Genomic DNA, 14,506 nt, shown 5'->3' with positions numbered 1-14,506 from the left:
AATCGAACCCACTGAGCCACCATGGCAGCTATGCTCCTAAAGAACTATGGACAGATAGTTTATAAATAGTTAATCACATGAGGTGCTAACTCTCCATTACATCAGACAGCGTTTGGCACAGTGCTGCCTGCACTAGAACTGGTGGTTATGCTGAGTTTATATTTTTAGCAGGACCTGTACCCGAAAAAAACAAAACAAAACTAGTGTTATATCACTGTTCAGGTAAAGCAAAGGCTAAAAAGTTGCAAGACTGAACAAAACATAAAACATTTAATTGTTCTCAGGGCATATTACAAACTAAAGAGCAGTAAAATTCCTTAACGTTACTTGACGTCATGCCAGCTACTCTAGTGGCACAAATATATAAAAACCATGCCTCCAATCTTAGGACTCAACAGAGTGCTTTCTGTCTTTGTGGCGCTTGAGGTGGTGTTTGAGGGCAAACCCTTCGCCACACACATCACAGACAAACGACACCACCCGGTCGTGGGACTTCAGGTGTGTCTTTAGGTTGCTGTTCTGCTTGAAAGTCTTGTCACACAAGTGGCACTGAAACATGTATGCCACTGAAAACAACTGTTCTTTGTGTTCAAGAGCCATGTGCGACTTCAGAGCGTCCCACTCGACAAAGATTTCCTTGCATTTTGGGCACTTGTAACGCGGACAGCTCATCTTCACGATGCTGGCAGCAGCCATGCTGTCTGTCTTCACACAAGGCACTGCTGTGTCTGTTGCAAGATGTTTGGAGCCCATTTCCGGCAGCTGCGAAGCTGGAGCATCAGAGGAGCTGAATTGATTGTCGTCACTGCTGCCCCTGTCCGCAGGTGTTTCACCGTGCTTGCCACGACGGTGTGAGGTGGCACAGGAACGTTTCATGGCCTTGTTTTCTTTTACATGCAGCTTCACATGAAGGCTCCACTGCGGCTTCTTGGCTGTGGTTGGCTGAGTGTTGGAAACGTCCCGGTCGGACGCGCCGTGTTCTGTTTCGTCGCTACTCGTTTCGATGCCTTCACGTCCCTGAGCACACACCAATGTCCCATCCTCCTCCTCTCCTTGCGAATCATCTTCTTCCTCAGAGGATTCAGATGATGACTTATGCTTGCGAGCAACGTGTGCTTTCAAATCTGCTTCCAGCACAAATCCCTTCCCACAGCTGCTGCACCTGTGGAAGTCACGACATGTTCTCCTGTGGGCCTCCAGGCGCTGTTGGCCATGGAAGACCTTGGAGCAGTTTGGGCACGGTGATGCTTTATTCTTATCCTTTTCTCTCTCAAATCTCTGCATGTGGCGCAACAGGTTGGACCTCTGGGGGAACGCCCGACCGCACACATCGCACCGATATGGGCACTCACTGCCGTGCGTGCGCTCATGTGCAGTCTGCTTGGCAACACTCGCGAACTGTGCCGGGCAGTGGCGGCACTGGAGAGTCCGCCGGTGCAGTGGGAGGTGTGTGGGTAGGTGATTGTGGAGCGCTGACCGTGTTACAAACTTCTGTGGGCAGCAACGGCACGAGTAGGCGCGCTCGCCAGTGTGGCTGGGGGTGTGCTGGTCCAGCTCGAAGGCAGTGCAGAAGGTCTTGTCGCAGATCGAGCATCGGTACGGCTTGCCGCCCTCATGGCGTCGGACGTGCGTAGCAAGGTCCTGGGCCCTTCTGAACGACTTGGGGCAATTTGGACACCTGGACAGTATAGGAGAGCGGATTTACAATCAAACGCTGTGGACAGAATCGGCCACTGAATCAAAGATGCAATCATGTTGTGTGAACCTAGACAAGAGTACCCTGTAGCTCGCATGGCTGAGCTGCACCAGGTAGTCTACAGAATAGTTTGCAGATGAACACACAACTACAAAACTCTGAAGCTAAGTAGGATGGACAGTTGGGCTAGTTTAAAATGGTTCGTTTTGGGTGGAACAGTGCAAATGAATGAAAGACAGTAAAAAAAAAACATGTAACGCACTGACAAGTGCTGGCTCGCAACTGCGGTTTTTATTCAGAAAAACCATACACTCAGATACAATTAAAAGACCTGCGAGAGCTGTTGGGTCTTGTGTGATTGCAGCTACAGTAAAACCTAATCAATCTGAAGTCATTGTGACCGCAAGAAATATTTGAATTCACTGGAATTTCAAATTAACTGACAAAATAAAAAATGGGCCCAGGCAAAAAGTTTTGTTGCGGGAACACGCTGCCTCTAGATGAATTTTGCGATTACCATATATTGCCGCGTAAAATTCTAACCCCAATTCGTAGCTTTCGCTGGCCAAAAGAGAGTTGACTACAAATATAAGTCAATGCATACACGCCTTTTTCCTGCTTCGTCCCGCCATCTCTTTATGTTTTGTAGTTTCCCGCAGGATGGTATCGTGGTGCGTGCGCAACTCAAAGCAAAAAGCATGTAACAATGCGATTACAAAGACACACAGGCACTTTTGCATTTAAAATTAAACCGCAGTTGGCATTTGACCCCACAATCTTGAGCACAGCAGCCACTGAGCTACCATACAGTGTATGAGAAATACAAGGCTGTAATGCTATGACAGCTCTTCCCTTAGTGCACTTTGTCGAAACATTCCATCAACATCTCATCCAATCACTAGAATTCGTCTGGGCTATCATTGCATGTCTCACTTTTACACAATTTCCTGGCTCATCAAAGCTTTCTCTGTTGCTGGGAATGATCAGACCTCTTCGATTCAACACATTAGTTTCGGAACTCCCCATGGAGTCCAAGTATTGAAATCCGCTGGTCAGACTGGGCCAAAACTCGAAGGCTGGCAAGCTGTCGCGAAGGCCGTGGATGGTAATGCAAACTGTGCTTAAAGTTCAGCAGTATTCACATGGGCGATGGAATCCCTCCCCAAGCAAGAGTGACCATGCAGACACGACATCTCCGACAGGCAATGCGGTGACGCAGCTTCTGGTCATTCTCCGGCGGCAGAGATAGAGAGTTGCAGGGACTGTTTGCTCGGCTGGCATAAACGATCATCTCTCCATGCGTTTTCGTTTTTTTTTTTAGTGAGACGAGTTTTCAGCCCATGTCCTGCAGGATGCCTGTGGCCGAGTCTCCTACTTTAACCAGTGGTTTGTATGGTGACGATAATGTCCCGCTCATATCCTGGCTGCCAGCGTAATAAGGCACTGAAGAGGGAACGCTGTCGGAAAGCAACTTCTTGCACGTCCGTCCGCACCAGAGTACCCAATGAGAATTACCGCTTTACAAACCTGAACACGCACTTCATAAACGCTGATAAACGCATTAGCGCCTGGCAACAAAATCAGTGAAACACATGTAACAGAAATGGACAGATATCCCCTTCAGGCGCCGGGTCCACTTAGTGGACGTGACCTAAACCTGCTCATATTTTCATACAGAAAGCAAATTTGCACCATTGAATTCCGTGCCCTTAACATTTTAACCCTCCCTGTCAAGTTTGTGGCACCACCTCTTGCAGCCACAGCGAAATATGTTTGTAAAAAACAAGTTGGACATCATGACGTTTTGAAGTAAGTCGAGTAAATAGCTTTTATTTTTGCATGCTCTCTTTTCAAATGGTCGTGAATGAATTTGCCGTCTGGAATGAGTCAATAGGTTAATGTAGAAAATGAACACCAATTTTCATTGTCATAGACGAAGAAAAAGTGCTGCGGTGGACGTCCAGAGTGGTGTGTCCACAAATGTGGACACGGCGCCTTAATGCTGAAAACATGAGAGGCGTTGTCTGGCCTCTATGAGCCGCTTTTTGGGACAATTGTGGTACGAAATGGGCTTATTGCTTACAGGTGTTCAAAGCCATGCTTCTACAAGGAGAAAGTTGGATGACTCCAGCACTGAAGCATTCATGAAAATAGCCGATGGAGAAACACCTCCAAAGAAGCGCGGCCAACCGAGTAATGACATCCCACTGATGGTTACAAAGAAGCCTCAAAATGTCAAGCAGCTGCCAACAAACACAGCGCGCTATGATCAGTGCTTAAATGCAGGAGGGGTCTTAGACCCCCCCACCAATATTCACAAGGGTACAGGCCTCCCTTGCTTCGAATGTAGAGACTGCATGAATCCGAAGCAAGCAACCATTTTTTATTCTTGACAGTGGTGGTCGGAACATTTCTTCTCTATCGTTTTGAAAATTTCGCAGCGGTGTTTAGCAAGAATCATAACAGGTTTTCTAAAACCCGAGACGGAGAAAAATATAAGTTTTGGAGCACTACACAATGGGTGGATGAAAAAGGGAAACCTGCACCACCCTCATGGCATGAGTCAGTCCAGAGCTGGCCGTACAGCTCCAAAGCTACAACTATGAGTGCACTGGTAGAGAGTGGAGATTGTTTGTTTCAGGTCTGTGACATATATACGACGACTTTTAAAAATGATTTCTTCTAGTTGTAAAAAACCGTGTAAAACAGGTGGCAAGACACTTTCTGTCTCTCCCTCTCCACTTGCTCTCAAATGACTGGAGGCCCCCTTCGATGGAAGAATTTAAGCACTGGCTAAGGTGGAAGAACCATTGGTACTAACTTCAGAACACGCCAAATGCACAGCGGTGCAGAAGCGAAGGCTCACATCCAAGACCCACGTTTGGTGCTGGAAATTCGGAATTTTCTTCTGCCTATCGTCATGTAACGACTCTTCTCATCTAATTCACAAATCATGAACTGAAGGATAATCCTCCGGAGCCTATATTGTCACAGCTCAATATTTATTCATGTCTAACGACCAGTTGGAAAATGCAAGAAAGTGTTGCAGTGCTTGCGCTCGTATAGCAGCTTTGAGGTGCTATGTCCACATATGTGGATTCGAATAACAAGCGCTCAAATGTGAAATTTCTTTCGTAATTTTTTACGCTTCACTTCTGCTTAGTGTACTGATCGTGATTTATGCAAGCAAGATTTTCCTACTAGCAGATTTAATTGGCTCCTGAAGCGGGTATAACACTCTCAAAGATAAATAAACAGATAAAACAAGCAACATATTTCAGCAATTCTGAAGTCAGTAATAACGAATGTCAACAGTTTTTTTTTTTTTGTAGCCCTCTGCTGGCACCTCTGTCAGCTAACTCCACAAAGTGACCATACAGAACAGTACGGTTTATAAGTGATGTAGATAAAAAGAGCTGTGGGTAGAGACGACACATTTTCTATCTCGGGACACTAATCTATCTGCTTTGTATTTCTCTTTGTAGTGTCCCTTTAAAGAGAGAGTCCATATTTTAGAATGCAGTAACCTCTGAATCCACCTTCTATTCAGAAAGACAAGTTTTTTGAGATGATTGAGATGTTTCTGAAAACCCCGTGTCGGGGGGAAAAATATAGTCTGCAGCCTTGCTCACCCGTGAGGGCGGATAGGCTGTCGCCGCCGCCGCCGCCGCTTTACTGGAGGCGTTGGTGGGCTCTCTGAATCACTGCTGCTGGTGCTGGTACTGCTGGTACTGGTACTGCTGGTGCTGCTGATGCTGCTGATGCTGGACATGCCTATGTTTCAATCAGAAAGATAGAGGAAAAAAAAAACACAAGAAACATCACACAGCAGCAACCAAAGTGTGAGGCAGTTCAACCTGCCTTTTCACAAAACCTCTCCACCTCCACTGGTTGAAAACAAGCCACCAGCTCCTGCTTTGCATACACAGTTCTTGTTAGCGACAAGCACATGCGACAGATGGCAGCAGCTTTCAAGCACACGCCACTTCGCAGGCACAGTTGGATGCCCCATGAAAAGAATGTTTTTGTGACATGCGGGCCTCTTTAAATCCTTGGCAATTCAAAGGAAACGAAATGTCCTGGCTTGTAGATCAAATGACCCTTTCCTACAATATTTGCCAACACAGAGAGCTATCATACTGTCTGTCCTGAAGACCTTATGCTCATCTTTTTGAACACCCTTAATGCTGCAAAGCGATCATCTGAAGAAGTCATGGCCTCACTGTGCAAAACAGCTCAAATGATCATGAAAAGCACGCGCTTGGCTAGCTTGTGCTTGCGAAATGCCTGCTCGCGAACATTACATGGTAATGTTACCAGCTATTTTGCGACCTTCGATTGAAAGCGCACAGTCGCTATAATCGCAGATTTCTTTTGTTAGAGCATAGATAAAAGCTTGTCAGCAATGCGGCTCACAGAAGATGAAGCTCAACTTCAGAGGTCAGTGAAAAACTTTCTTATAAGCTCTTTGAGCTGGGTGAACTTATCTCGAGGCGTTAACGTAGTACTGCCAGTAAATGTTAGTTCCTTTTTTTGCTGCTAAAACATAGTTCACACAAACGATTTCTGCCATTAGCTGTGGCAGCATAAGATTGGAGCATAGCTAGGGTGCCTCAGTACGAGACATCGAGGCACCCTACGCACAGCTCGATTGGTGTCCCTGCCACGTTGGCCTCGGCGTGCTGTTTCTGAGCCTCCCTCACCGCTTTTTGCTGTGTACTGTCTCACTGTGCGCTGACGTGCGAGATCTTACTTGCTTGACGCTGTACCCAAGGAGAAGCGACAAGGCCCCAGTAAGAATCTGCCTTCTGCAGCTCCTTGGGTGACGAACTTTTCAATGCAAAACATTTAGGTTAGTGACGCTTTGAAAACTCAAAATCGGTTTTTGAGGAAAGGAAATGACACAGTAACTGTCTCACATGTCTCAGTGGACATCCGAACTGTGCAGTAAGGAAAGGGATAAAGGAGGGAGTGAAAGAACATAGGAAGAAAGAGGTGCCATACTGCAGGGCTCCAGAGTGGGGATCTTTGACCTGTACTGACATCCCACAGCACATGGGTGCCTTTTGCATTTTGCCTCCATTGAAACCCGGCCTCCGTCACAGGCTTCGAACCCGGGTACTCCGGCTCAGTAGATGAGCGCCTTAAATACTGAGGCACTGCGACGGGTCTTATTTTGCCATTATTACATTCTCGACAGTCGAAACTGTGAAGACACCTATTAAAGGCACTCCACATACTCGATGGAAACAGTTCCCGCAGTTGAAGTTGGCATTTTTAATACCCGCCACATGCAATCTCTGTCACTGCATTCAGCGCCTTTGTTCACTTGCACAGGGAGGAAGTTTGTGTTCGTCGGATGTTTCCTACTGTGGCAGCGCGCTTGGATTGGCGAAATATCACGCACACTGCTGCACTGAAACGATGTAGACTGGGTACTGTGGGAGCTGGTGGCTCATAAACATGGCAGAAGCATAGCCCGAGATTCATTTCACTGATTTCAGTGCAAGCCATGTGAAAGTGAAGTTCCACAAACTCGACACCTGTCAAAATAGAAGCAAGCATGCCAGGAATGCAAAGCAGCCACCAAAAATGTATTATCAGCAGTGATAACACGGTTTGTTGCTTGTTCGTGTTGCATCTGGTCATATACAGATCAGGAGTAAGAAAACATAGCGAAGGACACCCACTCACATGGTTTGATATTGTTACGTAGCCATCTACCATTCCCTCAACCACAACGCATTCAAGCCTTTGGCCACTGCTGGTGAAATCGCATAATCTGTTTCTTTTTGTTTCAGATATTTAAAACTGCCTGATGACAGCTCAGGAAAGAGAGTACCTATGATAGAGGACAAGAATTTACATCACGCTTAGAAGCTAAATGCACTTTATTGCATGTGCAGGAACCTCACACTGGTTTTTGAAAATAGCCTGAGAAGAGCAACACCTAGAGGGACACATTTCAACCCCACCAAATTTTCGTTTGCGTGGTTTTCTTCGGCTCTCATGATGTCTGTTTGGCAGTTTGGCAGAAGAAAGTGCTTTCCCCGTCATTCTGGAAAAGTTCTGGCAAAGTTGTCGGCCTCTGTTGGAGTGGTACTACATGCACACTGTGGGGGACTGACCAGTGTGCGTTGCAAATTAAAAGAGAAGAGACATATGGACGCAATTAAGTTAGCCAGAGCCAACAGCGAAATTTTGAGTTAAATGTAAATAATTCAGAAAACTATAACAAAGGAGTCTCCCTTACGCAATGGTATAATCATTAAGATTGGTTTATAGTTTGGTTTACAGGGGTTTAACGTCCCAAAGCAACTCAGGCTATGAGAGACTGTAATCATTAAGAGAATAGCACACTATGGATGGATGGATGGATGGATGGATGGATGGATGGATGGATGGATGGATGGATACGGCTGAACCCTTTACATCGGGCGGTGGCTCAAGCCACCTAGCCATGTCTTGTGAAATTTTACTCCTGTCTTGCTTTTAGCCACCAATCAGATAACCTTCGCTTGGTTACTTCTAACCTCTTAAAATCCACTTTCCCTTCACTATCCCTAAACCCCAATGCCTTGGGTAAGTCAGCCTCGCTGCTTTCCACTGTAGGGTGAAGCCCTTTACAGAAAAGTATCAAGTGTTCAGCCGTTTCCTCCTCCTTTCCGCACGCAATGCACAAAGTGTCTATCTCCTGGTACCTGACTCTATATGTCTTAGTCCGCAAAACTCCAGTCCTGGCCTCAAACAACAAAGAACTTCCCCTACAATTATCATAGATATTTTCTTTGACAATTTCCTGTTTAAAGGTCCGGTATGTTTCCAGTGCCGATTTCGTCAGCATCCCTGTTTTCCACAAAGCTCTCTCTGTTCCTTTAACCTTTTTCTTAACCGATAATTGCTGATTTGCCCCCTTACTGCTGTCCAGATATTTGCTTGTCAATTTTCTAGTTCGCTTTCTCCATTTCGTGTCAACATTCTTTATATACAGGTATCTGAAAACTTTCCTAGCCCACCGCTTTTCCTCCATCTTTCTCAATCGTTCCTCAAATGCTATCTTACTGCTAACCTCTCTGCTCTCAAAAGACGCCCATCCCATATCACCCTCCCCTGATTTGGTGTATTGCCATGTGCTCCCAAAGCTAACCTCCCTACTCCCCGTTGCCTAATTTCCAGCTTTGCTTGAACATCTGGCCTCATACACAGGACCGCATTACCGAAGGTCAGGCTAGGGACTATCACCCCTTTCCAGATCCCTCTTACCACCTCATACCTATTGTAATTCCACAGTGCCCTATTTTTCATGACAGCTGCATTCCTACTAGCTTTATTCATTACATATTTTTCATGCTCTGTCAGATACTCAACACTGTTATTTATCCACACCCCAAGATACTTGTACTCATTCACTACTTTTAGCACGAACTCCTGTATTCTATGCTCGCCGCCCTCTTCATTAAATATCATGACTGCAGATTTTTCCTTACTATACTTGAAGCCTAATCTATCTCCCTCTGTACTGCATATGTCTAACAACTTCTGCAGGTCTTCCTTGTTGTCAGCCATTATCACTATATCGTCCGCGTATATTAGTCCCGGTAATGTCTGTTTAATCAATTCCCCTTGCTTGAAAAAAAGATAGGTTGAAGCCTAGTCCGCTCCCCTCTAGCTTGGTCTCCAACCCTTGCAGGTACAACATGAACAACAAAGGGGACAGAGGACATCCTTGTCTAAGCCCCCGCTGTATCTCTACAGGCCCTGATACATTTTTTTCCCATTTTATGAGCACTCTGTTACCTCCATATATATCTTTTAAAAGATTAATTACTCCATTTTCCACATCCAATGTGCCCAGTATGTCCCACAAATGCTCCTGAGTAACGTTGTCATAGGCTCCCCTAATATCCAGAAATGCTAGCAATTTCTATACACTGTGTCAATGAAAATATGTCCTCCAACCTCCTTTGTTTCTGGAACCCATTCTGTAGTTCCCCTAACACCCCCTCGTTCTCCACCCAAGCCTGCAGTCTATCCTTTATAATTTGCATCACCACCCTGTAAACCACAGATGTCACTGTTATGGGGCGATAGTTACTTTGTCCTCCTTTCCCTTATATATCATGTTCATTCTACTTAATCGCCATTCATCGGGGACTTTCTCATCCACTATCATTTTGTTCACTACCTGTATTAATGTTTGCTTGGATTTTGGTCCTAACTTCTTTATCAACATAATCGGGATACCATCTGGTCCTGTTGATGTGCCACTAGGAACCTTCTTCTCTGCCCTTTCCCACTCTCCTTGCTCAAGTGAAGCTATTGCTGTAACCGGTCTATCCTCCTTCGATAAATTATGTACCACGTGCTTTGCTGAAAATTTTTCCGTCATCCTTGTTCCTATGTGTTTTATTGCTTCATCCCCTTCTAGTCGAATACCCTCATCTGTAACAATAAACCTTTGTTCTAGCCTAGTTTTATTACTCATTGCATTTAGATGTTTCCAGAATTTTTGGGCTGCTTTTCTATCCTTTTTATTTACTTTTGACATCCATTGGGCACCCTTCTAATTTTCTCATTAATCAAATAGGATGCGTCCCTTCTACACTTTATGAAGGTATCCCATTTTCTGTCTACTTCGGGTTTTGGTTCCCCCCTCTTCTTGGAATATCTGTGTTCCCTGGATGCTTCCTTGCGCTTTTCTATTGCCCTCTTGACCTCCTCATCCCACCAACTCTTGGGTTTGCATCTTTTCCCTTTTAGCTTTACTCGCACCTTAGCTAGCTCTAGTTCCAGTAATCGAGTTAATTTGGTATAAGTCCATTCTGTTTCACTATCCTCAAAAATTACTTTCTCGATTTGTTTGGCTGCTGCTTCCAATTGTTTTCTGAGTAAAAATTTCCCCCTGATTGTTCATCTTGCATCAGTCCTACCTTGCTTTTTCTTCTGAAGCTCAACTTGATACGCTTGTGGTCACTACCTAGACTTCTGGAACCATCTTCATCTATGCTCATTACCCCTAATCTATACATCCTCTGTGACATTAGTGCATAATCTATCGTCGAGTGCAGACTCCCCGCCTCCCATGTTATGAGCCCTTCACACTTCTCGGTGCTGTTGCATACAACTAAATCATGCCTGCCACACATGTCCTGCAGCATGCTTCCTGTTGAATCCGTGTACCCATCCAGGTCTTCTATGTGTGCATTCATGTCGCCTAATATAATTATCTCGCCCTGTCCTCCTAGCTCATCAATGTCGCTTGCAATACATTCTAACATTTTCCTGTTTTCCTCTTTGTCATTAACCACTGTCCACAGGTATACAAAGCCAAGGAGTGTTTGCTTGCCTGCCACTGTTCCTTTTAGCCATAAATGTTCCCTGCATCCCAGTCTAACCCTTTGAAAATTCATACATTTATGAATGAATGCCCCAATTCCACCTCCCTTTCTGCTGCCCTCTGTTCTATTGCAATATTCCCATGCGTAGTCTGGGTTACAGGGTGGTTGCTCCATGTCTCTAAGATGTGTTTCCACTAAACCATATACCATTAATTCCTCCTGTCTTAACTGTTCTTCTATTTCCTCCCATTTCAGTCTATTCCTGCCACCTTGCATGTTAATGAAACCTATATCTGAATTAACTTGGCCCTGGCGCTTGCGTCTCTTTCTTCCCCTATGGTTCCATTGCCCGTTTGATCTTAATTCTTCCTTTTCTACACTGGTTCCTTCAGAGCTCTGGGTCCCCCCAAAAAAGCTGTTGCCTGGCGACCTATCCTACTACCCACCTTCTTGCCAGTGGCACCACCGTAGTGGATGCCATCCTGTGCAAAAGGGTGCGGCCTAACCTCGTACACTTCCCTGTTGACCTCCATCACCTCGTATCTTAGTCGTCGACTCAATAGCCTAATTACCCGATTAGTATCAACGACCCTCCTTTCCGTTTCGCGAGCCTGCCTCTGGACCTCTGGGATTGTGCATATGGTCACATGCCCACTCTCAGAGGCCTCTCTAAGCCTACGCATCCCCACCTCCAACTGCGTCTCAAGATTCTGGCTCCTCCCCTGCAGTACATCATTGAGACCAGCATGGATGACGACAAGGTGTTCGCCATCCATGCTGCCCACCACCACCTCCCGGGCTCTGGCCATTGCATCCACGATGCACTTTCCCGACTGAGCCTCCACCTGCACCCGCCTGTCTGCCTTCACTGCCGTCAGAACGCCTCCCTCAACCCTCGCTACATTCGAGTCCCCGACCACCAGAACTCTCCTGCGCCCCAAACGTTCGCTTCCTAATTCCATCTGTTGGCCTCCGGATCGCTCTAGCTGACTCTCCTGCCGCTGTACGCTATTGTCGCGAGTTTCTATGCCCGCTTTAACCTTTTTCATTTCGTTCTCATTTTTCTCACTCAATGCTCGCTGCGCTACAGCACTGTACGATCGACGAGCCTCGCCCCCACCTGACACTTCTCCGAACTGGGGTGCCCAGCCGGCCAAGACCTGAGCGCTTCAACCTGTTTTTCTAGCTGGGTCCGCTTTTCCCGCTCTTCTTTCATCTCGCCCACAATTCGCTTCAACACGGCGGCATTATTCTCCTCCTTTTTAATCAAATCGACGACCTGAGTGCATTAAGTGCATTAAACCCAGCTTCCCATTCCCCTTTTAACGTATGAACGGCGTCCCCAAACCGCTTACACATCTTACACACGAAGCTAGCCTCATCCGCCTCGGCTAAGCTCCCGAACCCAGTCTCATCTAAGCAACACCAACGGTCGCACTCCTGGCACTGTACTAACTCCCCGTCCTCGTCCACCTTAACTTTCCTAGCTTGCCGACCCATCGTCCGGCCGACTACGCCTTGTGAAAGCCCGCCAAAATTCCTATGCCGATAGCCCTCGGCCCTGCGCAACGTAAAAGCCCGCCAAAAATTATTCTCACACACCTCCGCTGGCCTCCCTACCCTTAACTCGGTCTAAAACTACCGCCCGAAACTCGGTCTAAAACTACCGCCCGACAGCATGTATACAAGCGTAAATACCAAAAGCACTTAGCTTCGGACGTAGTCGCTGCAGCTCCCAGCCACGTTGCTTCAAAAAGTTTACGGCATAAGTGTCCCCTGGCGCTTGCACCAATGGAAAGGAGAACCGGAATAGAAAGACGAAGCCCTAATCGAGAGGGGGGATGGTTTTGGTTATGGCCAAAACGCCAAAACAAGCAAGCAAGCTTCTTTTCCTTTTCGGAACAAAGAACAGACCCCCGACATGCGTTCACGTGGTGGAGTCGGTGAAGCGCACTTACTTTCCATAGCGGGAGATCAGCAGGACGTGGTGCTAAGTGCTGACAAGATGTCAACCGAATGTGAACAAGCGTTGACGCAGCGCAGTCAAGAGGGTCTCCAAAATGCCACTACACCACGACTGGAAGAGCACTACCATGACCGACCTCATGTCTACACCGGCGACATCGCCATGGTGCCTCCTTTCCTTTTTTGAAATTTGGTGATCCTGATGGTGATGGATTTTCAGCCGTTGTTTTCAGTGTCTTCAGCGTTTTGGGGTTTCAAGGTTTTACCAAAGCAGTACTAGGTGTCCATTCATGAGTGTTGTGCAAAACGCTGTGATGAATGAGCATAAAAAACGAGCTCGTTTCCACATATGTTTATTTATTATTTCATTTTTGTGTTAGCGAAACAAAAACCGAAAGTGACTGGATCAACGTCACGTCTTCCGGCCTTGACGCCGCTCGCCGCATCACCGATGCCCCGAGCGGTCAAGTTGAGGGTCAACGCGCTTGCGTAGCGAGCGAAATAAATTGTCGCGTCGTAGGGTCGCAGGTTGAATGTGGTTCGCGTGATTACATCATAACGTTCTCGCTGCACTTGCTGCTGTTTCTAACCGCTCTCAGAACGGGTTGCCAAGTTTTCCTCATCCACTCGCCGGCGGCGAAACTCCGTCGAAGTGTAGTACGCTTCTTTCCCGAACTGAGTGTCAAGGCAACCGCGGGGGCAGTGGCGGGGGCGCCTTTTCTTCGTTTTCCTTCCCTAGTTCGTATCAATTCCTTTTCCTCGCCAGCTTGCGCGCAGTGTACTGCATCCAGCGTCTGGCGACAAAAGCCCTTGCGCGGAAAACGTGCCGCTTAGCGCGCCGCATGTTCCTGACACGCGCGGATTAGTTTCGTCCGGGGTTTTGCTCCGGTTGGACGTGTGCGCGGCGCGTTCAGAAACTTGGGGCGAATAAGCTCGCTGCATCGATCGGACCGGCCGACAGTGCAGCTCTGCTTGTATGCCCCAGGAATCGTGCTAACCGTTGTGCTCATCGAAAGAGGAAGCACTCGCTGGCTGGATTTCGACTGTGAGTATACACACCGTGCTATGTGAAATTAAGTCCGGCCGTCAGAGAGAGTTTTGTTTTTGTCGAGAAAGGAATTAACTACTAAAGAGCAAGAATATACTTTGCATTTCTACTCTTCGTGAGTGGATTAATATCGCTAAAGCTACTTTGCGTGCAGTGGGACCGTATATAAAGTAGGCGAGTTGAAGGACCATTTATATAGTGCTAATTAATTGTGTGCAAAGTGAAGTTTTATTTTGTCTGGGCTTCGTACTGCTGCATTGTAATTTCAGTAACAGTTGCTACATGGATAGCATCTTCGCTGTCGGAGCTCTGCAGAGACACGCATATTGTACATTGCCTACTCTCCTTCTCATGTTATATATTGACGCATTTCGATACATGCAGAGTTGCGGAGCTCGTGCCGCCTCAGTTAATAACACCTCTTGCAGCTGCCAACAGGAAAGAAATATCAGTTTGTCA

At 46.6% G+C, this 14,506-nt stretch overlaps 2 protein-coding genes across 3 annotated transcripts in view; one reads left to right on the top strand and one right to left on the bottom strand.

Annotated features, from left to right (window-relative positions):
- Positions 1 to 251: 251 nt before the first annotated feature.
- LOC144132609 (uncharacterized) lies at positions 252 to 13,171 on the bottom strand. Its single transcript, XM_077665141.1, has 3 exons — positions 12,993 to 13,171; positions 5,329 to 5,470; positions 252 to 1,678 (listed from the first exon to the last, which is right to left on the bottom strand). The coding sequence occupies exons 1-3, from the start codon at positions 12,997 to 12,999 to the stop codon at positions 385 to 387; spliced, it is 1,443 nt and encodes a 480-aa protein (XP_077521267.1). The 5' UTR covers positions 13,000 to 13,171; the 3' UTR covers positions 252 to 384.
- Positions 13,172 to 13,438: 267 nt separating this feature from the next.
- Positions 13,439 to 14,506, top strand: part of Adck1 (aarF domain containing kinase 1) — a 28,467-nt gene continuing 27,399 nt past the window's right edge. The window contains exon 1 of one of the 2 annotated variants that reach the window (XM_077665139.1): positions 13,439 to 14,044. The gene's annotated coding sequence lies outside the window, so the exon portion shown is untranslated. The remainder of the gene's footprint in view (positions 14,045 to 14,506) is intronic. The other variant, XM_077665140.1, reaches the window with a different exon arrangement.

Source organism: Amblyomma americanum, chromosome 5 (genome assembly GCF_052857255.1).
Source record: "Amblyomma americanum isolate KBUSLIRL-KWMA chromosome 5, ASM5285725v1, whole genome shotgun sequence".
Lineage (NCBI taxonomy): Eukaryota > Metazoa > Arthropoda > Arachnida > Ixodida > Ixodidae > Amblyomma > Amblyomma americanum.
This window is presented reverse-complemented; position numbering and strand designations above follow the sequence as displayed.

Bases quoted from the DNA above. Each gene is read 5' to 3' on its own strand.
- LOC144132609 (XM_077665141.1), bottom strand. The intron at 1,679-5,328 runs GTGAGCAAGGCT...TATACTGTCCAG, and splicing joins CAGCCTATCCGCCCTCACGG to GTGTCCAAATTGCCCCAAGT.